A 24,248-nucleotide genomic window follows, 5' to 3' on the forward strand; every position below is an offset into this window, starting at 1 on the left:
TACACTGTTGGAAAGAGGATATTCCTAGCTTTCTAATGATATCAGGATTGTTTTTGTACTTCAAATATTAAGCGAAATATGTCACATTATATAATGACTGTCACCGAGTCATCATTTTGAGAAAAAGGCCTTCAAAGTTGTCTCTTCTCTGGAATCCATCGATCTGATTGATTATTAGCAAATGATCAAAATACTACCGAGGGAAGATATTTTTGTTTAGAGGGGAAGCTCGCGAGTGTGTGTGTATACGTGTGTGTGTGTGTGTGTGCTTGTGTAATTTTGCGTTTGTGTGTATTGTGTTTGTTTCCCGGGGAAAACAATCACGAGAAACACCGGCTGCTGTTATGCCTGCTGTGACGTCAAGTTACTCCGTTCTCCGCTTGTAATTATGCCGAAGCTTCAAAGTTGTATTTATCATCTGAATTTGCCGAAACAAGTTTAATATTCTGAAAGCCAAGACTTTGTTTAATTGAAATCAGATGAAAACAAACTGTAACGGACCCTGCAGTGTTATCTATGATTACTATAGGCCTACTCTTACATTCATAATTTCAGCGGAGTGAGGGGGGGGGGGGGGGGGGGGGGGCGGCGCTGCGGAAGAGCAGATTGCGAGTGAGAAATAAATAAATTGGAAATAAAAGTTTCATATTCTGAAAGCCAAGACTTTGTTTAAAATCAAACAAAACATCCGAACCCCGAAAAAATAGTTTTTTTTACGTAAATCCACGTTTATTTTGAGAGATTCTGCTCTGACAACTAAGCTAAACTTTTACCTGTTAAGATTGTGCACGGCACAACAGAAAGTTACAGTAATTTTCAATGGACTTTTTTTCTGTGAAGAACCCAGAGAGGGTTATTTGGTTATTATTTATTTTATAAATAGTGTTATTTATTTCATTAATAGTGTTATTATTTATTTCCTGACTTTTTTTCTGTGAAGATCCCGGAAAGGGTTATTAATATTTGGTTATGTGTGGCTTTCTAGAAAACAATAAATGTTTACGTTTAGACACCCATGCGATCGTCAGTTATGTGCAGCCCTGTATATAAAGCTTTTTTTAAATTTATTATTATTATTGCTAACTACACAAGACACACAGAAGTTAATAACATTCTATATACATTGTATGAAAGGGAACTCACTGAGTATTATGTTTCCTTACTTAAAGCCCTAAGATTAATGAAAAAAAAAAAAGATTAGAAAAACGGTTATTTATTTTTATATCATGTCAGTTTTTGATATATGTATTCATGACTTGTTTGCACCAGTTCCTATTAGATTACATTTCTGACGCCCATGTGTTGTTGTACATGCAATCCTCTATTTCCCAGGATGCAACCACTGGAAGTAAATAAAATAAGTAACATTTGAGTTTATTATTCTGTCCACACCCCCACTTTGTGTAACCACTATTTCTGTTGAACATTTGTAACTAGAAGCAGAAATACCCTGATGACATCATTAGTAAAAATCCGTCAAATTACAAAATTAGCGAATACTTAAAAAAAAAAGAAGCTGTTTCTGAGTTTTCAATCAACCATGGATTAATTGTATGTCAATGTGCCTAAAACATATTGTTTCTCAATGAACCAAGCATAACATGTTGTATCTTGGAGACATTGAAAGAAAAGACGTATTGGAACCATAGACTGTATAAAGATTGGAACGCAGGAAATGATGTGGGAAGGGAAACTAGATGTAGAAGTGATTTCTGAGAAGGCAAATGAAGTGTGCCGTGTGCAAAGGCAGTAAACAAACATGATTGATGGAAGTGAATGACTCACACATGAAAGAACAAGAGGAAGCCACGAAACAGTCGCCTGTGAGGTTTGAAGCAGTTAATTTTTATTCATTAAGTGGTTGGTTTTAACATTCCTGTCACATCTGAAGGCTTCTCTAATAACATAGTACAGCTGATGAGGAAATGAGAAGTTTACAACATGTCCTCGTGAGGTTCGATTAAAGTTCATTTCTAACAAAAAAGGAATGAAATACAAAAAAAAGACATTTAATGTGAAACACAAACAGTATGAAACAGTGACAGAAGTAACTATGTTTGAAGCGCATGGTCAACCAACAGTTAAGTTCAAGTCGATAACTACTCTGAATATTAGAACTATTATTTATACCAAGATAAGACCTTGTTGCAGTAGCGTTTATAAAAATAAAGTTTGGTCTTTCCTTTCCCACTGGTTTTGATCCTTTTCATGGCTTTCCGTTTAAGACATTAAAACATTTCTACATTTGGTCTTCCTCCGTTTCTTTCCACCAAACTCACGTGCCAGTGTTTTCAGAGACTACCTCGGGGTTCCTGTTGCTGCCGTTAAACAACGCAGCCCCCTTAAGCTTAAAGAAAAGTTCACAAAGTTGAAATCCCAGTTGGTCTTTTTTTCGTAAAAGGAACGAAAAGTTTAATGTAAACTTTTTACTTTTGGAGACAAGAAGTGTGTAGCTTTCTCACACATGTTGGCCCGTTATAACACCACAAACAATCAGTTCAAAGCTCCTACACCGGCTGCTCGGAAATTCAATTCTTCCAGTTAATTGTTTCTATGTTCCTGCAACACCAACCAATCCGAAACACCTCTCTCCTGCTCACCTTATATTAGATTCTCACACATTAGAAGTGGTAATTCACCACATGGGGGGTCATTTGATAGTTTAAATGTTATGAAGCACACCTTGATTCAACAGTTAAACTGAGTTGTTACATTGAAGTATAATTAAATCATTTGGAAGAAAATGTATTTGATTTAATCTTCAAGCATAAAACAAAGCATATTTCTATGTTTCAAATCATCATACTGAGTGCAGTTTGTTGGATTTTTGTTGAGTAAAGGTGTCACTTTTCCTCGAAATGCTTCCCTCCCTTCCCATCATTCAAAAACGATGCATATTTAAAAACACAATTGTGTCAAAAGACGTGCAGATAACGCTCAAAATACAACGAAAACAGGGACACTAAAAAGCTGAAAAACACGAGCGCTTGCTGACATTCAGGGATTATAAAGTTGGCTATTATAAAGTCATGTTTGCTTGTGTTTAGACACGGTTTTTATATATGCATCGTTTTTGAAACGGCAGCGCGTTTTCTCCTAATGAAAGTGTTTTGGGTCGTTGTCGTGCGATTGCACCTGCGGGCCACCGTAGGAGTGTTACCTAATCCTCACTTCACATTGCCTTACAGTTCTCTTACAACCAGGCTATTAGTCGAACATTCAGGGACATGTAAGAAAACACAATTTACATCTCGACAGACGTTTGTTTTTCAAAGCACACACAAGCAATTCATTCAGGGGAAACTAAGAATATATTTTGGGGTTCCCTTCACTTACCCATACCCTGTTCTTAATGAACAAATCCCTGTTGGTGACTAAGGTCAGTCAGTTTACGGAGCTGCTTGCATGAAGATTACTTCGGGAATTTGGATACGACGGTTTGTCAGTATCAACGTTTAGAAGAGAATATTTCAACTCGTATGTTCAAGGTAAGCATGTAGCCATGTGAAGACTTACAAGAGGAAACACTTGGGGGAAGTCTCTTAAGTAAAGGGAAATATCCAAGCCTTAATTGTTAGTGGGGAAAGGTTAGGTAAATCAAATTGGAATAGAGAAATGTGTATCTGTTGAGCAAGTAGATGTGAGAGTATCAAATAACTTAATGACACGAAACATAAGTTGGACCCAAACATGTGTGTCCAAATTTCCTTTCCAGTTGATTTTCTCTGTAGGTTGCAATCCAGTTCTGACTTCCACACACACACACACACACACACACACACCCTCCATCCTTCAACTACAGAGAGCAAAGCGGTAGAAATCAGCCATCTGCATATGACTCTGATAATTCAGTAAATACAGATATGTACAGCATAATGAATCCTCTGTCTGCTACAGTCTCTGTGGATAGCAGCGGCTTTGTGCGGCTGATGAAACTTCACTAAAATAAATGTCAAGATTCCCAACGTTATATTTGGTTCTCGAGCAAAAGGTGGAAATCCTGTGCACTCCTTCTGTTGGTTTGCGCTCCTTCCATTCATCCATTATATTCCCGTTGAGAGTTTTGATTGGCTCCTTCATTGTTAGCGGCCTTATCCCTGCAGACTGTGAGCAGAGAGAGAGAGAGAGAGAGAGAGAGAGAGAGAGAGAGAGAGAGAGGAGAGGAGAGGAGAGGGGGGAGAGGAGAGAGAGAGAGAGAGAGAATAAAAAAGGAGAGGAAGACAATTAGACAAAGAGGAAGATTTCTAATGAGCAGAGTTATACACACAGAGAGAGGAAACAGCTGTTACACCTGCTGAGCGGTCACTTCTCTTATCTTTCCATGCAAACACACAAACACACACACACACACACACACACACACACACACACACAGTAACTAAGTACATTTACTCAAGTACTGAACTTAAGTAAAATGTTGAGTTACTTGTACTGAGTATGTTCAGATTATGCCACTTTTTACTTTTTACTCCAATACATTTATTTTGCAGATTTATATGCAGTTTTATTCAAATCGACACACATTATAATATATTATAATAGGTTAAGCTACCCAGTAGTATGAAAAGTAACTTAAGTACCACATTAAAGTGATGAACACAAAAAATAATTTATTTGTATTTATTTTAATATCTGGTGCTTAAAAAGGCCATTTTGCATAAAAGGTACTTTTACTCTTCGCACTTCAAATATGTGTAATGCTAATACCTTTTTCATTTGTACTGAGTATGTCTACACTGTAGTATTGCTACTTTGACTGAAGTGAATCATTTGAGTACTTCTTCCACCTCTGCTTGGTTGCTTAACCACGCAGCAGCACCTCATTGTGAAGATACAGAACATAACGTGACAGGAAGCAATCCAGGCGAATTGAGAGGAGGACGAGTGGACAGTGAGGAAGAGGAGAGTGTTTTCTCACCGAGTGTTTCACCAGACCAGGGATTTGGAGCGGGTGCTGACTCCTTTCCTCCTGCTGGCCGCCGCCGTCACTGCGTTACGATGGCTTCGCTTGTGAGACTCCAGGTACAGCTGACAAACACAGGAAAGGTCATTTTATTCATTAACCTAGATAACATCTACTTACTATCAGCTGTAACCGCCAGTATTTAGCATATCTTGATATATCAACTGCAGTTATAATTATTTTTGATTTAAGAGTTAACTTTTGAGTTAAAAATTCGTAGTTTTCCTCAGGCATCTTCAAATTTGTCTCATCTCTTCAACAAAACATACATTTACATAACAATATATAAATAAATCAGAGTCAAAAACCAGTCTCTCAGATCTGTGTAGCTGAAAACGAAGAACTTGTGTTTTAAAACTTAGACACATTGATTCACACTCAGTTCACAGAAATTCAAAGCACTTGATCTAAGTTTTGAGAGAGCCACCCCTGCTGTCCGTGTCTTTATGAAGAAATTCAATGTGACGCTAACCATCTCACCCACTCCTCACACTGGAGTTCATACAGCTGATCATTTCCACAGAAATCCACTTTTTAAATCTAATAACATCCCTCACTCCATAAAACATGTATATCAGAATGTTAAATCCAGTACCTTCTTGGCGAAGGCTCGCCCGCACTGGTCGCAGGCGTGCAGGGAGAAGTTCTTGGTCACTCTGACTTCGGTGGAGGACGACGAGCCGCTGCACTCTGATTGGCTGTCGTGTTGCCGGGTGTGTGGCGTCTGGTTGCCGGGCCGAGCTGTTGGAGTAGGAGCTGCGTTGGTGTGTGTGTTTCTCACTGCGGCGGGTCAGCGGGGGGCTGACGGGGCGAGGCTGGTGGGTCTGCTGTCTCTCCTGCTTACGGGTGAGGGGAGGGGAGGGGCTTAACGCCGGCGATGACACTTCCTGTTGTTTGCGAGTGGCGGGGGCGGGGTGCGAGGAGGAAGACGATGAAGAGGAGGAGGTTGTTGCAGGTGTGGAGACCTCCTGCTTGCGAGTGATGGGAGGCGAAGGGGAGGAAGAGGGGGAGGAAGAAGGGGGGCGCCCGTTCACTTCCTCCTTGACCCCGCTGCTGCCGATCCTCTTGTTGGGGGTCCCGCTGTTCAGGACCACTTCGGCCTGCCTCTTCACCGCCCGGCTCTCCAGTTTGGGCATGATCTTGCCCAGGTACGCCGAGGACTTCTTGTGGACCACCGTCACGTGGCGCAGGACGTCCCGTTTGCGGCGAGACTCGTAGCGGCAGAGCGGGCAGCGGTAGAACTTGATGAAGATCTCGTTGCCGTCCGTGTGCAGCTCGATGTGCTTCGTGAGGTTCTGCCGGGAGCTGAACTGCCGCTTGCACAGTTTGCAGAAGAGCTGCTTGAAGTCGAAGCCCACCGACAGTTTGGGGGTTTTGGAGGGTCCGGTGCCGCGTGAGGATGACGAAGATAATGACGCCACCTTCGGGCTCGACGGCGCCTCCTCCTCCTTCACTTTCATGGCGTTGTTCGCCACAGGGACACCTTTAGCTGTCGCGGTGCTGTTGCTAGGAGACGGGGCCGGACTAGTGTCCACTTCCTCCTCTTCTTCTTCTTCCTTCCTCCTCCTCCTCCTCTTCCTCTTCATCTGAGGCTTCTACTGCTTCCTCTTTCACCCTGACGTTGTTGCTCGTGGTGGAGTTAGCGCTGCTGCTCGGAGGCGGGGCCGCCGGAGCGGGGGGGGGCGGGCGGCGGGGCAGAGCGAACGTTTTTCATGCTGTATATTTTGTGGACGATGCGCATGTGTCTCTTCAACATGAGCTGAAATACAAAGAGAGAAATAATAATGAATCATCGTTTTCCTCCTTTAGATAAGACATGAGAATTCCAACCAACACAAGGTGATAAATAGCACCAACTAGAACAGATGCCCGGCACGGAGTTTTTTCAAATCTAGAAAAGCTGAGAGTAAGGCAAGTTTATTTATATAGCACCTTTCAGCACAAGGTCATTCAAAGTGCTTTACAACAATGAAAGACATTAAGAGCATGAAGAAATGGTGCAGCAGAAACATATTTGAAAATGGCATTTCAAAACACTAATTGAAAAGCAAAGATAATAAAACATGAATGACAAAGGTACATGAATAAAAGTTACAGTGCAGTGTGAGATATGTCAATTAAAAGCAGCGGCAAAAAGGAAAGTCTTCAGCCTGGATTTAAAAGAGTTGCAGCGGACCTGCAGGTTTCTAGTTTGTTCCAGATGTTTGGAGCACACTAATGGCCCGTCCACACAGCAGCGTTAAAAAAATCTTGGAGCTGGGCGTGTCTGAAAGCTTGGGGATTTTTTGCGAGCAACGCGACCAACAACCAATCACATGAATCTCCCGACCCCGACATACAAAGCAATAGCAATGTTAAAACGAAGTAAACTGGATATAAACTCCCCAAACAGGCGAAAACCTACCAGTTTCACCCACTGTCTCTGCCACCTCCCTCCATGCCTCGCTCCTCCGGTTTGTATCCCGGTAAGTTATTAGCGACTGGTCATAAAGAACCGGGTGATTTGCTACCGCAATAACTAACTTCTCCTCCATTTTCAGGAATATAGAAAATGAACTGCGGTCTAGCTCTCCCAGCTTGCACGTGGTTTGATTGGCTAGCGCTTGTACTGTCAGATTTGCATAAACGGGATTTGATTGGCTGACGCTTCCACCTCAGCTTCAAAAGTTGAACATTGCTCAACTTTTGAATCCTGAAAATCCTGGAAATCCTAGAAATCTTCGCTTTGCTTCCCCACAATGCAGTTCGGCGAAAAGCGAGGCAAAGTGACGTCACCCCATTCAAAGTCAATGGGCAGAAGCGTTGGAAGATTTGTTTAACGCTGCTGTGTGGACGGGCCGTAACTGAACGCTGACAAACTAACCTGAGAGCTGTAGTTCCTCTTGCAGAGCGTGCAGCGGCTGGAGGAAGGGGCCGCCTGTGACGAGGCGGGGGGCGTGCTCGGAGCTTTGGACTGGGTTTGGCTGGGAGGCGGAGTTTTAGAGGTCACAGGGGTCGACTTGGAGCTGCTGCTACGAGTCGGAGAGGAGTTGTTGCTCTTCCTGGGGGGGGTGACCTCCAGATTGAGGGGCTGTCCGGGGCGAGATGCTATGTTGGGAGTGATGTTATCCCTCCGCAGGCCGCGGTGCACCTCGTCGAAGTGACGCCGCACGTTGGCTTTGGTGGCGAAGGTTTTCATGCAGACAGGACAGGACTTTCCGGTCGGTGTGCTGAGAGTCCTCGGCCGACCTGAAGCAACAACAACAATCATTATTCATCCTTATGGTTATCTTGAAACTCTAAGAAAGAAATAACTTCTATAGCAAACAGAGTAAAAAGAACTATGGAGCTGAGCTAGTGTTACGTAATGATGAATAGACTAAATATTTGTTGTCCCCATAATGAGATATTGAGCATTGAACACATGTATTTCTTTTCATTAGTTATGTACAACACATTGAAATGTCTCCGCATCCAATGAGCATGCAAGTACTGACGAGTTTAAGGCTGCTTGTCTTGAAAATATAGTTTTCCACCAACGCAAGAATTATCATTTGATTTTTGTAAAAATGTTGGGAACATTTTAATCACTGCACGTATTTGTTATGACCGTATGGTGGGTTTGTAAAACATTTCTTATCATAATTACCTGGACTCTCAATCACAACGATTCACAATGTTCAACCTTTTTCGCATGTTTTGGGGCAGGCTGTATTTAACCTCTCACCTTTCACCATGGAGAGCAGGCTGTATTTAACCTCTCACCTTTCACCATGGAGAGCAGGCTGTATTTAACCTCTCACCTTTCACCATGGAGAGCAGGCTGTATTTAACCTCTCACCTTTCACCATGGAGAGCAGGCTGTATTTAACCTCTCACCTTTCACCATGGAGAGCAGGCTGGTGGGAACAGTCCGTGTCTCGGTGAACTTCCGGAGTTCGTCCAGTTTGCTCTGGTGCATCTTGCGACAGTGACGCCGGATGCTGCGGCGCGAGTTGAAGTCCTGACCGCACAGGCAGCAGGAGATGGTCACATCGTCCACCTGGTCGGGGGGGGGCGAAGAGGAACAAAGTGTGAGAAACATCATCAGCGAGCGTATGAGGACACAGCAGGTGTTTCTCGGGTCACTTACCCCGCTGGTGGAGCCCTCGTCTTCGGGTGGTGGCGGCGGCTCTTCTTTGGCCTCCTCCTCCCCCTCCCACTTCTTCTTATCCTGAGTGTGTCCCGGGCTGCTGTGGCTCTCCGGCTGGCTCGCCTGGCTGTTGTCGACTCCCTCCCCCTGCTCTCCCTCCCACGCTACCGGACTCTCTCTAGCACTGTGAAGGACATCGAGACAAACCGTCAGAGACAAGAGAAGCTCTCCTAAAATCCCATTTGATTTGAAGACAGCCAAGAGACACCATATGAATCCTCTGTAAACCGCTGTTAAGAAGATATCACTCGTCACCGGCTTGAGCTTCACTAATCAGGATCCATGTATTTATGATCCTCTCCAGAATGGAAGTAGTCATCATTACATTACATTGCATTTAGCTGACGCTTTTATCCAAAGCGACTTACAATAAGTACATTCGATCAGGAAGATACAAACTTGAAGAAACAGAATCATATAAGCACATCAGGTTTCATAGAGCCAAACATTTCAAATGCTACTCAACTGGCTTTAGATAAGCCAGTCCTTTATTAGTATATAAGTGCATTGTTAATAGTTCTATTGCTCGAAGTGGAGTCGAAAGAGATGAGTTTTCAGTCTGCGCCGGAAGGTGTGTAAGCTATCTGCTGTCCTGATGTCAATGGGGAGCTCATTCCACCATCTTGGAGCCAGGATAGCAAACCCACGTGTTTTTGCTGATGGGAACTTGGGTCCCCCTCGCAGCGAGCCGTTTGGTTGATGCAGAGCGGAGTGCACGCGCTGGGGTGTACGGTTTAACCATGTCCTGGATGTAGGAAGGGCCAGATCCATTCGCAGCATGGTACGCAAGTACCAGTGTCTTGAAGTGGATTCTAGCAGTTACCGGAAGCCAGTGAAGGGAGCGGAGGAGCGGAGTGGTGTGGGAACATTTAGGAAGGTTGAAGACCAGACGAGCCGCTGCATTCTGGGTGAGCTGCAGAGGTCGGATGGCACATGCAGGTAGACCAGCCAGGAGGGAGTTGCAGTAGTCTAGGCGTGAGATGACGAGAGCCTGGACCAGAACCTGAGTCGCTTTCTGGGTCAGCTGGGGACGTATCCTCCTGATGTTGTAAAGCGTGTATCTGCAGCAGCGGGTTGTAGCAGCGATGTTTGCAGTGTCATCACATACAGAGCATCAACTAGTTCCTGAACAGTGTCCTTCACATGCTGATATCCAAGAGAGGGAGTTACACAGTCACAAGGTGGAGGAATAACGGGTCTTGTAGGTAATCATACATCCTGTCATGAACAAAATACTGAGTTTTTTCTGAAAATGTTGTCTTTTTTTTCCCTGCAAATCTCAAAGTTCTGACTTTTTCTCAAAATCTCAAAATGCAGACCTTTTCTGAATACTTCCAAATGTTAATAATCACTCGTCACCGGCTTGGTAATCATACATCCTGTTACGTACACAGCTACTCATTCTATATGTAGGGTCTTTGTTATCATGTGTGCTCTGATATTGGAAGAATACATTCAGTATTTTCCCAACAACCGCTAACAAAATAAGTGTATTTAAAAACATCAGCATGCCCCCTACCTGGGTGTCTGCGATGGAAATCTAGCCAGCTCCTCCTCGGTGGTGAGGTACTGGAACACGGCCTTGTTGCTGGTCTGAATGGGCTCCAGTCGGACCACGTAGTCTGGAGCTCGGGGGTAAATGACGTCCAGTAATTCCTTCATGGCCACACTCTGCTTGTCATCACCCGACGGACCTATAATTAATAAATCAAAATGAAGGAAATCAATAAGAATTAAAGATAATAGTTACGGAAGGATTGATTAAGGTTAATATAAGGTCGGTCCAAGCATCCTTGAGCGTCCCAAACCAATATCAGACTCGACCCAGCTCACTTATCATTGGGTGCTTGAATTTCCCAGGGTCTCTGAAGTACACACAGTGTGCTTTGCTTTTGTTTTGTTTTTTCCACAAACCTAGTGAACAAGGCTGCAGCGCGTGGAGCTTCAGACAGTGGTAGCTACCGTTAGCAACATAAGCTAATGTGTTTTGCAGATACAATAGAACAGGTGTGAGCTTGCCATAGCATTTTAGTCGGTTACTGTTTAACAAACCTCCTGGAAATTGAGCGACGTCTTACTAGGTGTTAGTCTATCTGGGAATGAAGAACATAGCTATGAATGTGATAAATATAGCTTTTACGACTAGCTAAAGAAGAATGGCTGTAAATAAGCAATCTGTATGTAAAAAACCACCAGTATGTAAATTGTAAATAAGCCATCTGTATGTAAAATATGTCTTATATGTCTTATATGTCTTAAATGACATGATGAATTGGAAATGGGGGACCTTAATGTAAACAAGACGAAAGTATTTCTCTGGTCTGCATCCCCTTAACAATTGTATGTTTTGAGCTGTCTTACTGTACCCAATATACAAGCTGTTAATAAACTTTTCAATCAATCAATCAATCAATGGCACCACCTGAGTCAGTGTGTACTTAGTGGATGTCCCTGTGTAACATTTGGAAACTTAATCTATACATACCAAACTCTGGTCTTACAGAAAGAAAGCTAAACAAATTAATAGATTTCTATCGAAAAAAACAAAAAAAGGACACAAGCCATGTTTCCTTATAGCAGCTTTTAAAATGTACCCGTAGCCTTGATAGTATAAAGTAGCAGAAGTAGATAACAAACCAGAATGGAAATGTATGAATTAGTGGAAAGGAGTCATCTAATGGTTAGCAAATCATCATACTGAGGAAATGAGTGAAATCACTGTGGCATCAGATAAAAGCCCATATTTTGAAAAGACCATATCCTCTCCCAAAGACCATACACCTCATATCTTTGATTCTCTTGTGTGCTACTGAACACAAACAAAGGCAGCATGTGAATAGGTTTGTGTGACTCCATTTATGTTCTCAGTAGACGAGGGTCTCACACACTTCCTGTTTGTGCTCTTTTTGTTTGGAACATAATCTTATCCACGCAGGGCTTTTAAAGTGAATGCAATTATTCTGCCTCTCTAAAGCCTCCTTTATGTGGATGTTTTTCTTTTGCCAAATGTGCAAGTTTACTTCATACCATTATTTACACCAGTAGATAAAGAGAGGATGGAGAATGGGTTTCAATTTAAGGGCACTCGCACCACAAATCATCACTGGAGGCTGTAAAGGTCCGCTGTCAGAGAGGATGGGGAAAAATTGAGGGTTTTACAAGAAAAAACATTTTTGTTTATTCAGTATCTGCACAATGAATGCCCGGCGTCTCAACAGAGAAAAACAGACACCAATTACTACATTCATCAAAATAACAATACGATACACTTTCTGGTAACAAACAAGTGAATTAAGACCACAAGCAGATAGAAAGGAGATTAATGAAGTTATTTTCTTACTACAACGATCATTATAGTGGATTTAACTGTGCATAATATGTGTTGAGATTGATTTCCCTTTTAGGAGGAGAGGTGAGTTGAATTAAAACAGAGAAGTCTCCGAGGCTCCATGGTTTCCTTCCACTTCTGAGCAGCAGAGAACAGAGAATTGGACACACACTGGTGCTAATGAGAAGTTTATAACACAAATGCTGCCAGCTCAAAGTGGATTTCCTTAGATCCACTCACTCTGAGTGAGGGAAATGATTGATGGATCGAACATGTTGCTGTGTGTGAGTGTGAGTGTGAGTGTGTGTGAGTGAGTGTGTGTGTGTGTGTGTGTGTGTGTGTGTGTGTGTGTGTGTGTGTGTGTGTGTGTGTGTGTGTGGTGTGTGTGTGTGTGTGTGTGTGTGTGTGTGTGTGTGTGTGTGTGTGTGTGTGTGTGTGTGTGTGTGTGTGTGTGTGTGTGTGTGTGTAACGATGGAGGACATTTAGGGAGAATAATGAGTGGAAGGCCGAAAGCGTGACAGAGAGAGAAGAAACATTGGAGTGACGATTTTAAAAGGTCAGCTATTATGCAAAATCCACTTCTTCATGTCTCCTCTACATCAACATGTGTCCCCTCTTCTTCATGTCTCTTCTACATCAACATGTGTCTCCTCTTCTTCATGTCTCTTCTACATCAACATGTGTCCCCTCTTCTTCATGTCTCTTCTACATCAACATGTGTCCCCTCTTCTTCATGTCTCTTCTTACATCAACATGTGTCCCCTCTTCTTCATGTCTCTTCTTACATCAACATGTGTCCCCTCTTCTTCATGTCTCTTCTACATCAACATGTGTCCCCTCTTCTTCATGTCTCTCTCATCACATGTGTCCCCTCTTCTTCATGTCTCTTCTTCATCAACATGTGTCCCCTCTTCTTCATGTCTCTTCTACATCAACATGTGTCCCCTCTTCTTCATGTCTCTTCTTCATCAACATGTGTCCCCTCTTCTTCATGTCTCTTCTACATCAACATGTGTCCCCTCTTCTTCACTGTCTCTTCTACATCAACATGTGTCCCCTCTTCTTCACGTCTCTTCTACATCAACATGTGTCCCCTCTTCTTCATGTCTCTTCTACATCAACATGTGTCCCCTCTTCTCCATGTCTCTTCTACATCAACATGTGTCCCCTCTTCTTCATGTCTCTTCTACATCAACATGTGTCCCCTCTTCTTCATGTCTCTTCTACATCAACATGTGTCCCCTCTTCTTCATGTCTCTTCTACATCAACATGTGTCCCCTCTTCTCCATGTCTCTTCTACTATCAACATGTGTCCCCTCTTCTTCATGTCTCTTCTTCATCAACATGTGTCCCCTCTTCTTCATGTCTCTTCTACATCAACATGTGTCCCCTCTTCTTCATGTCTCTTCTACATCAACATGTGTCCCCTCTTCTTCATGTCTCTTCTACATCAACATGTGTCCCCTCTTCTTCATGTCTCTTCTACATCAACATGTGTCCCCTCTTCTTCATGTCTCTTCTACATCAACATGTGTCCCCTCTTCTTCATGTCTCTTCTATCAACATGTGTCCCCTCTTCTTCATGTCTCTTCTACATCAACATGTATCCCCTCTTCTTCATGTCTCTTCTACATCAACATGTGTCCCCTCTTCTTCATGTCTCTTCTACATCAACATGTGTCCCCTCTGTGGAAAGAGACTCTGAAAGTTTCAGGAACAAAGATTCTCTCTCTTTTTGATCCATTTCTATAAAAACCTGTCTGAAAATGAGCTGATCAGATTTTGGCCACTTTATGATGTCATAACGATGTGTTGGCTTGTGTAACCATTAGCCAATCAGCAACCAAGGTAACCCCCCCCCCCCTCTTATCACCTGAATCTCCTCTTAGAGCACCATTGAGTTCTTTGTAACCAAATGTCTCTCAGAGGGGCGTGGGGAGGGGCTCCTTATTTTCATCTAAAGTAACAGACAGAGAATCAGCACTTTGGAAACAGGGCTGAAACAGAGGGGATTATGGGTAATGCTGCAATGATCTGTTTGGTGTTTCAGCCAATCAGAGACATGTTTTGTATATATCTGAGAGCTATAATATATTGATGAAAGAGAGTATAATAGGGGACCTTTAAAGTAAAATGTGGAGAAGCAAGGAGAAGTTAACAATGATTATAAGTTTGTGTATTAGGCACAAACTAACATATGTGCCTGATACAGTTGGATCCTTGCCTGTTTGTCAGGTTGATACGATAAAGATTGCATTTCCATGTCCTCGCATGCACTCGTTTTACCTGCTTTGCCTTTTCATTTTTATATTGAGTTTTCTGGTCGTGTTTTTGTGCTTAGATTTTTGAAAGCAGTTTAGTTGTTTGTATTCTGGACGTGTGTGTGTGGTGTGTGTGTGTGTGTGTGTGTGTGTGTGTGTGGTGTGTGTGTGTGTGTGTGTGTGTGTGTGTGTGTGTGTGTGTGTGTGTGTGTGTGTGTGTGTGTATGTGTGTATGTGTGTATGTGTGTGTGTGTGTGTGCAGGTCGTGCATGCTGACGTGTTGCGTCACTAACCGTCGGGCTCGGGCATCCGTGACAGGCAGTAGTACTCTTTGTGTGTGATGAGGTTGGGCAGGCCTCTGAACAGACTGCGACACAGTTTACACTCAAAGATGGTGTCCACCTCCCTCAGCAGCATGTGTCTCAGCTGGCTCGTGCCTGCAAGCCAAAGGAAAAGGAAATGAGTTTAAACGTTTAGTCATGTAGTTGTTTGAAAGATGTCTGTAATAATAATAAAGCTTTATTTATATAGCACTTTTCATACAACACATGCAGCTCAAAGTGCTTTACAAAATGGCGACACATCACAAGTTAAAAACAAACAACAAGAAATTCCCCTCAGATTATTTGTTAAGAACTTTAAAAAGGTACATGCAACAAAATATAACATTTTATCAGGTTAATAGACACAAGGAGGTAAAATGTAGGATAATAAAAATTAAGTAAAATAAAATAAATAATAGTTTCTCTCTGACTGAACTGAGTCGATGCAACGATATAAAACATAAAACCCCATAAAACAAAGTGAACATATAGGTACAACAGAAATACAAATAAAAAGATTAAGACCTATAAAATAAATAAAACAATAGGCGCTTTCACACCGGAGTACTTTTCCCAGTATAGTTCCGATAGTTCTTGAAATGTTGCGTTCACAACATAGTTCCGGATAAAAAATCCGGAACTAGAACTTAGTTCATGAGAACCTTTTTACCCCATTTACACGGGAACGTTTGCGTTTACGCACCGTATGCGTTTTCAAAAAAGTCTTCCGTTCACACGCATTCGGCTCAATTAACGTGTCCGTTCACACGAGACCGCTGGAAACGCTGTAGTACATATGTAGAATAATAAACGGAGCCTCTCTTTTCCTCCCCCTCTTCTGACAGCCCAGCGGCTGATCTCTGAGCAGGAGACGTGGGGAGAGGGAGGCGGGGCTATTTCATCGTTATCAGAAAATGATCGTATAGAGGCGATTACACGGAGCCGTTTGACCCCCAGAGCGCTCCGTTTGCAGATCTATCCACCTTGGGACCCGTTATCGTTTGCGGGGTCCGTTTCTATCGTTTTGTTACGGCCTCGTGTAAACGAAAGGGCTATACGGGCTATATATAATATATATATATATTAGTTCATTAGAACTAAAGAGTTCATGATGAACTAAGTACTGGGAATGGGAACTAAGTACTGGGAACTAAGTACGGCAAAGTACTTGTGTGAAAGTGCCTATTATAACGGTAGGTAAATCATAAAGAATAAAAGAACATTTAAAGGGTGGGGGTGTGTGCTAATACAAAAGCTAATTTAAAAAGATGTGTCTTTAGCTGGCGTTTAAAAATGTCCACTGATGTCATGTGACAGGCTCATAAAGTCCACTGAACATCGAAACCCTTCAATACAACAAGCCTTTTAAATTGTAAATTCTAGTTGATACAGCTTGAATATGAACGAGAAAAAGGTCTGTCAACTCTGGGCATAATATAATCTTATATGATCCAAGAAAACAGAAGAAAACTGTAGGCTACGATTATGGCTTGCAACGATTACGAAAACAACGTAATCGAAATAAAACGATTATTTTTTATTATAAAAAACATTTGTATTGGTTTTTCAGTTGAGTTAAAGTTCAGGGTAAGTTCAGGGTAATCAACTGTTCAATTCTCAATAAATGGATGTTTTCAAAGTAAATCGTTTTTAATAATCGTGATATCAATTATTGACCCAAATAATCGAGATTATGATTTTTGCCATAATCGAGCAGCCCTACTACAGAACCGCTGTGACATTTAAAAAAAGGACTGCCATGACGATTGCTTTGTGCCACTTCTGCGTCACCGCTGTCATCAGCTCCACGTTTTCCGTCATTGCCGTCTGATGTTTTCAGTGCTTTGTTGGATGTGAGTCATATTTGAAGCAACAAATAGAGCACTTTTGTCTGAGTAGTATCGTGTATTGTTCTCTCTGTTTGGTATTTTACACACATGAGTAGCACTGAGTCACCTGGAGTTGAGCTGCAGTTAATGCAAAGTACTGCCACTGTTTTACATTCTTAAACGCTCCCCAGTGGAAAGTGACGAACTGCTGGAGACAGACTGCTAAAATTATACTCTATTCGAAATTGGTTTACATTAAACACATTATCTTTCTTACTCATTTTCTTGGTGGTTCATTTGATTTTTTTGTATATTGCAAGACATAAAGACGCAGGACGTGTAATTCCTGCCATCTGGAAACATTTGCACTGTGCCCGCGCCATAAATAATGAAAATAAATCATAAGAAAACACACAAACCTGAACGGAAGCATTCAATGATCTGCTGGATCCCTGACTTGGAGGTCTGCAGAGGCTGCTGGAGAAGAGGAGGATCTCCGGGCTCCGCACACAGGCCTGGAAAGAGAGGGGGGGGGGGGGGGGGGGGGGGTGTATTTGATCAAATCCGGCATATAATTACATCAGTAAGACAGACTCAGAGAAATACTCCATCTCCTGCTACGACACAGAGGGTATATTGCAGTGTGGTTAAAGGCTACACACAATCACTGTCAGGCAATGAGGTCTGAATGAGACAGTGATTCACTCTGACCTCATTACCTCCATCAACACACACACACACACACACACACACACACACACACACACACACACACACACACACACACACACACACACAACACACACACACACACACACACACACACACACACACACACACAACACACACACACACACACACACCACACACACACACACACACCCACACACACACACACACACACACACACACACACACACACACACACACACACATACCATGTATACATCACTTCAGGGGACATTATATTGACTTACATGCATTTCCTGGAGACTTATCATAACCTTAACCCTAACCAACACATGCCTAACCCTAACCCTTACCCTAACCAAGTCTTCACCCTAAAATGAATGATTCCCCTCATGGGGACCTCCATTTTGTCCCCATAAGGGAGGCGAGTCCCCACACGTGACTGTGGGAAACATATTTAGGTCCCCACAAGTATAGTAATGCTAGGCCACACACACACACACACACACACACACCACACACACACACACACACACACACACACACACACACACACACACACACACACACACACCATCACACACACACACATCACACACACACACACACACACACACACACACACACACACACACACACACACACACACAACACACACACACACACACAGGCCATAAGACTGTTACACACCTGTGCTTTTGAAAGAACATACAGAACATTCATCTGTTTGCCACTCACATATATCATATATCAATATTCCAATGACTGTATAGACTATTCTGCATAGTTTCTATCATATTCTGTTGCTATCATATTCTATTTTATTTTATTTACTTGTACTATTGTATCTGTGTATTGTGTTGCACTGTTGGAGGAGTCTGTGACCTAAGATTTTCATTGTCATAACTACACTGTAGATATGCACACATGACAATAAAAGCCTTGAAACTTGAAACACACACACACACACACACACACACACACACACACATACACACACACACACACGCCACACACACACACGCAGTGGTGGCATGCTGATGACAATTGTTTTTGTGCTTAGTCCAACAGCTTGGGTGTCACACAGTTTCACTTTATCAGCTAAAACTAATAAGAAATATGAACCAGGATGAAATGAATTTAAGTGTATTTGAAGAATGTTCGGCCAATCATCATTCTTTGATTCACTGAGTTGCTCTTATGGTTTAATCGCCATCATAAACATTAGAAAAACACTTTTTTGAATGGAGGGGATCCTGTTACGGTGTTTTTTTTTTTACTAATAGGTCCAAACAATTGTATTTTTCCTTTGTATAAAACATAAAAAATAAAGCTGTTGGTTCCTGTATAATTGATGGTAGTCGCCTGAGACTCCACGATCCATAATAGGTATTAAGATGGATTGCGGGAGTCAAAGTGCTCTCATTCTAGCGATTTTCATCTTTTTTTTATTATTCCAGCCACTTGGCTTTTACATCAATACGACGACTGTATGCCCGTTGCAATGAAAAGTAATTAGAGAGGGGTAAACAGCAGCGAGAGCCGACCAATTACTCTCACAAACACCAGCGAACACCCTGTAATCACATTTCTCATTATTTTAAAAGAACCGTGATGAATCTCTAAGTAAAACACTGTCAATGTTTCTAGCTGTGACAAAGATCCACGTTTTGTTTTTGATATTTGTTTTTGTTCTATGGAAGATCAAGTGACTTCCCTTCCCTTCTGCTTCCCTCAGCCTCACCGCACCCCCCTTCCGTTTAACCACCATGGGGTCTAGAGCCTTCAGCCGCCTCTGCACCCCGCCTCTGGAACTCCCTCCCACCTGACATCCGCAACACTGACTCTCTCCCCATTTTCAAATCACGCCTCAAAACATATCTCTTCACACTCGCATATCCACCCTGATCATTATCCATCACACATCCTCTGTTTTTTATTGATTTGGTTATTTGATTGATTTATAAACTGCATTGTCTTGTTTATGTCTCTTATGCTGGTGTTATGTATTGTGTATCTTGTTTTTTATGTGTTCGTATGGCGACCTTGAGAGCCTTGAAAGGTGCCGAGCGTTAGAACTATTAACGAAGCACTTATATACTAATAAAGGACTGGCTTATCTAAAGCCAGTTGAGTAGCACTTGAAATGTTTGGCTCTATGAAACCTGATGTACTTTATGATTCTGTTTTCTTCAAGGTTGTGTCTTCCTGGTCGAATGCACTTATTGTAAGTCGCTTTGGATAAAAGCGTCAGCTAAATGTAATGTAATGTAATGTGCCTATATAAAATAAATGAATTATTATTTATTATTATTACTTCTGGTCAGATAACAACACTATAAGGAGAAACACACAAATACACAAATTCATACTGCAGGGGAAGTAGAGCAGCTTGGCAATGTGTGTGTGTGTGTGTGTGTGTGTGTGTGTGTGTGTGTGTGTGTGTGTGTGTGTGTGTGTGTGTGTGTGTGTGTGTGTGTGTGTGTGTGTGGGTGTGTGTGTGTGTGTGTGTGTGTGTGTGTGTGGCCTAGCATTACTATACTTGTGGGGACCTAAATCTGTTTACACAGTCACGTGTGGGGACTCGCCTCCCTTATGGGGACAAATTGGAGGTCCCCATGAGGGGAATCATTAATTTTAGGGTGAAGACTTGGTTAGGCTTAGGGTAAGGGTAAGGGTTAGGCATGTGTTGGTTATGGTTAAGGTTAGGATAAGTCTCCAGGAAATGCATGTAAGTCAATGTAATGTCCCCTGAAGTGATGTATACATGGTATGTGTGCATGTGTGTGTGTGTGTGTGTGTGTGTGTGTGTGTGTGTGTGTGTGTGTGTGTGTGAGAGACACAGGCAGACACGCCCACAAAGACGCAGACACAGAAAAAGAGCAAAAAAAGTGACTGACAACTGTGTGAGTGAGTTTGACAGAGAGAGCGATGGAGATTATGTGTTAACAGAATGAGTTTTCCCCGTGCCCCTCCCCCCACACCGCGGCTAGGCTAGCTGCTATAGTTTCCAGCGGGGCAGGTCAGTGACCCCCCCCCGCAACAGGGTCAAAGATCAACCAAGCAGAAATGTCGGCCCAGCAAAAAAGTTCCCTTTACCGTGAGTAGCTCTGTTAGCAGGATCTGAATCAAGATGTCTACCTTTGTGTTTAAAGGGAAGCTACTGTGGAAGAAAAGCAGGAAGGAAGGAAGGAACTAACGGAGGAAGGAAACAAATATGTCCGATTTAGACATGATGTCACCATGATGGCAGATGCAATGGCCATGCAGCACATGTTCTTATCCTTGAATCACACTAGTTGTCAGCTGAAGAAGTGTTGCAAAATTGGTTTCCTGTAGTTTCAGATCAACCTGCTATGATGACGGAGGCGTAATGCTGAGCCAGCAGCCTTTTGGTGGAGGAAGTGGTTACAGCTCGGTGAGCCAAATATCCATTTAGGAGAACATTCTGTTTTTCCAGAATATAAATGTTATGTTGTATATTTATATGCCTCTCATTTTCATTTTACTTTCCCAAATCAAAGCAGAGAAAGGTTTACTTTTGCAGGTCTGAACATTTAATGAAAGGTTCTAAATAAAGACTTTTCGAAATGTTAGACTAATCAGCGGTGCACAGTATCTGCACCGCCTCTTTTTGTTCCACTTCCTGTGTGAAGTGATGTGGAGCACGCAGCCAGCCATAAAGCTCCACAGGAGGCTGACGGACAGCTTCGGCGTGAAGGTGGCTGTACGAGGACGGCAAGAGCTTCACCCACCTGAGTTGTGACCCTCGCTGCCGTCAGTCTGGCAGATCTGGTCCCTGGTCCTTCCGTTCTCACTCATGTTGGACTCGGGCAGGAGAGGGGGGATGGGCTTCCACAGAGGCTTGGCTTGGAGCTGGGACGCTGAGTCGCCCGTTTCCTCCTCGTCTCCCGGTGGCTCCTTCTGGTCCGAGCCCTCCGACGGAGCCTCCTCTGGAGCGGGGGTCTGGAGCGGGGCCGGTTCGGAGGGCTGGTCTCCTCCTTTGGGCTCCTGTGGTGGCCGCGGGGGGTCTGGCTGGGTCTGGCCTTCCTCCATCTCCGTCTCAGCAACATTCTGTGGGGCCAAAAGATCACATAAAATCATGAGAAGTGGAAAAAAGGTCAACTTTATTGTCAATTTCTCTGCATGTGTGATACAAACAGGGAGACCGAAATGCTGTTTCTCACCGTCCCAAAGAATACAGATATAAACTTAACACACAAAGTAAGGCAATTTGTGTTTGGTAGATGATTTCTATGTTGTAACAATGCTTTTTGGCAATACATCTTATGGCGCATTTCCACTGCAGCGGGTAGCCCCGTTTAAGCGTCCTTAACCGTCCTCAAGCGGCCAGGCCAGTTTTTGGTGGCCTTTCCATATAGCCTAGCACCGGCTAGCGGGTACTTTTTCCCTCTTTTTCCGGCCCCATAAAATCGTGGTTCCCTCAGACCAGGGCCAGGGCTGAACTAGTGACGTCAACACTCTCGCCTGGTGATTGGTCAGAGAGAATCGTCACAAGATCGCGCGCGAGTTCATCCCTAGCGTCGCATATATATTTAGAAGCAAGCTTGCAGCATTTTTATAAACAGCATTTTGTAAACGGATGAGCTACAAAAATGGCTACGTCTAATAAGAAAAGCACACCGTGGTCGACCGAGGAGGTGACGACGTTCCTACATCTCATTGGGGATGATCAAATCCAGCGGGAGCTCGACGGAACAACTCGAAATGTGAACAAAAACAAAGCCGATCACCCCGCCTACACTGCGTTGCTACCCCAGGTCCTAAACTGTAATGGAAATGCGCCACGGCCTCGGCCGGCCAGCGAGGCAGCCCGAGGCCAGAGCGAGGACGCTTAAACGGGGCTACCCCGTTGCAGTGGAAATGCGCCATTATACCGTTGGAAAGCCTGTTTGGCATTGGCAGAGGAGATGTGTCACATTGTTCATGGGGGCACCCCACATACTCAGCTCTGCTGCTCATCCCACAAATGCTTGTTCCTCACAAATGTGGTACCATTGGAAAGGTAAGAAAACAAAAGCATTGTTACAACATAGAAATAATTTACCAAACACAAATTGCCTTACTTTTTTTGTTACGTTTATAAGAATATACATGTATGAATATATTCATACATACATACATACACTCCTGTACACCCAATTATATATATATATAATAATACATAGACACATATATACGTAAACCATGAGAGGTATGAATAAAAAGAAGCATTTTAATTGTAAGCATCATTTTAGCAGTCAGTGGCCGTTTCTCAATCTCGAGGATTCTGGCTTCCAAGCCAATATTTCAAGGATGCTACGTCATCGAGTGCCGCCGAAGTACTGTTCCAATGTCCAGCATACTTGGAATTCCACCGAGGTCGCGTCCTTGGTTTGGGGGAAATTTCTAGGCTGCACATGGGTAGACTTCGCGTCCTTAAAATCCCCACAATGCTTTGCGCACGGACCAATTTAAAAAACCCTTGCGGAGAATGGCTGACCCGACGCAGCACACATTTAAATGTAAGTATGTAGTGGCGTAGAACATGTGTTGGTAAATATGTTACTTTGTTACATTTGTTATCACCAAAAATGTGTTCCGTGAAAGTAAAGCAAGTTCATAATTAGATAGACATCGTGAGGTATTTATTTTCGGTACAGTTTATGTTGAAACCATTAGAGAGAGTGGCACACTTCTTAGCCTGTTCCATTCTTCTTCGTTTTCCGAAGCCATGGCTTGGAAGCATACTTGCTTCGTTTCTGAAGGAAGTGACTTGGAAGTACGCGACTACCAAGCCAGCATCCTCGAGATTGAGAAACACCCAGTGTGTTGCTCAGTGTCTTGGGGCCTAATCTGGGCCACAGTGAAAGCAAGATAAGGCGCCAAAGTTTGAAATGTTCAAATTCAATAGAGAGACCACCAGTCTAGCTCAAATGCCTAAAACAAACACACACAGAAAATCTAATAAATGGAAGTTGATCATAAATAAATAAATACGGGCATAAATCCAAGAGAAGAAACAGTGCCCATCATGAATAAAATGTGTCACCACCCCATGCTAAAAAATCCATATTGTCGGTCAGAATGAGTGTGTGAGTGTGTGTGAGTGTGTGTGTGTCATGTCTCCTGAGATTTTGTAAGGGGGCATTAACCTTGTCGCACAGAGCCACCCTTCAGCAGATAAGTGACTACACACCAACCCTTCAGTTTGAGGACATACATCTTTGTGAGTGTGTGTGTCAGTGTGTGTATGAGTGTGTGTGTGTGTGTGTGTGTGTGTTTGTGTGTGTGTGTTATACCTTTCTCTCTAAGTCCCCAATCTTTTTTCTCCTCTCTCACCCACCAATTTATCCTAATTTTCTCGCAGTGTCTGTTTCTCTCACTCCTGGCGTCCCCGCTGCCCTTGAACAGGATAAATGACTTCACTACTGCACATTGACACAGGGCAAGTGGGCCAATCACACACACACACACACACACACACACCATGTATACATCACTTCAGGGGACATTACATTGACTTACATGCATTTCCTGGAGACTTATCCTAACCGTAACCAACACATGCCTAACCCTAACCCTAACCCGTAACCTTACAGGGCAAGTGGGCCAATCTCTCACACACACACACACACACACACACACACACACAACACACACACACACACACACACACACA

At 43.1% G+C, this 24,248-nt stretch overlaps 1 protein-coding gene across 1 annotated transcript in view; it reads right to left on the minus strand.

Annotated features, from left to right (window-relative positions):
- Nucleotides 1-1,824: 1,824 nt before the first annotated feature.
- Nucleotides 1,825-24,248, minus strand: part of LOC117560029 (zinc finger protein 800-like) — a gene marked incomplete in the record, with an annotated part of 36,695 nt that continues 14,271 nt past the window's right edge. Inside the window, 13 exon segments of the mRNA XM_034236780.1 lie at nt 1,825-4,104; nt 4,919-5,028; nt 5,559-5,699; nt 5,701-6,520; nt 6,522-6,643; nt 6,645-6,722; nt 7,827-8,191; nt 8,822-8,984; nt 9,075-9,258; nt 10,654-10,828; nt 15,018-15,161; nt 17,296-17,391; nt 21,322-21,640. Of these exon segments, the coding sequence (XP_034092671.1) occupies nt 4,927-5,028; nt 5,559-5,699; nt 5,701-6,520; nt 6,522-6,643; nt 6,645-6,722; nt 7,827-8,191; nt 8,822-8,984; nt 9,075-9,258; nt 10,654-10,828; nt 15,018-15,161; nt 17,296-17,391; nt 21,322-21,640 (2,709 nt within the window).

This window comes from Gymnodraco acuticeps, unplaced genomic scaffold, assembly GCF_902827175.1.
Source record: "Gymnodraco acuticeps unplaced genomic scaffold, fGymAcu1.1, whole genome shotgun sequence".
NCBI lineage: Eukaryota > Metazoa > Chordata > Actinopteri > Perciformes > Bathydraconidae > Gymnodraco > Gymnodraco acuticeps.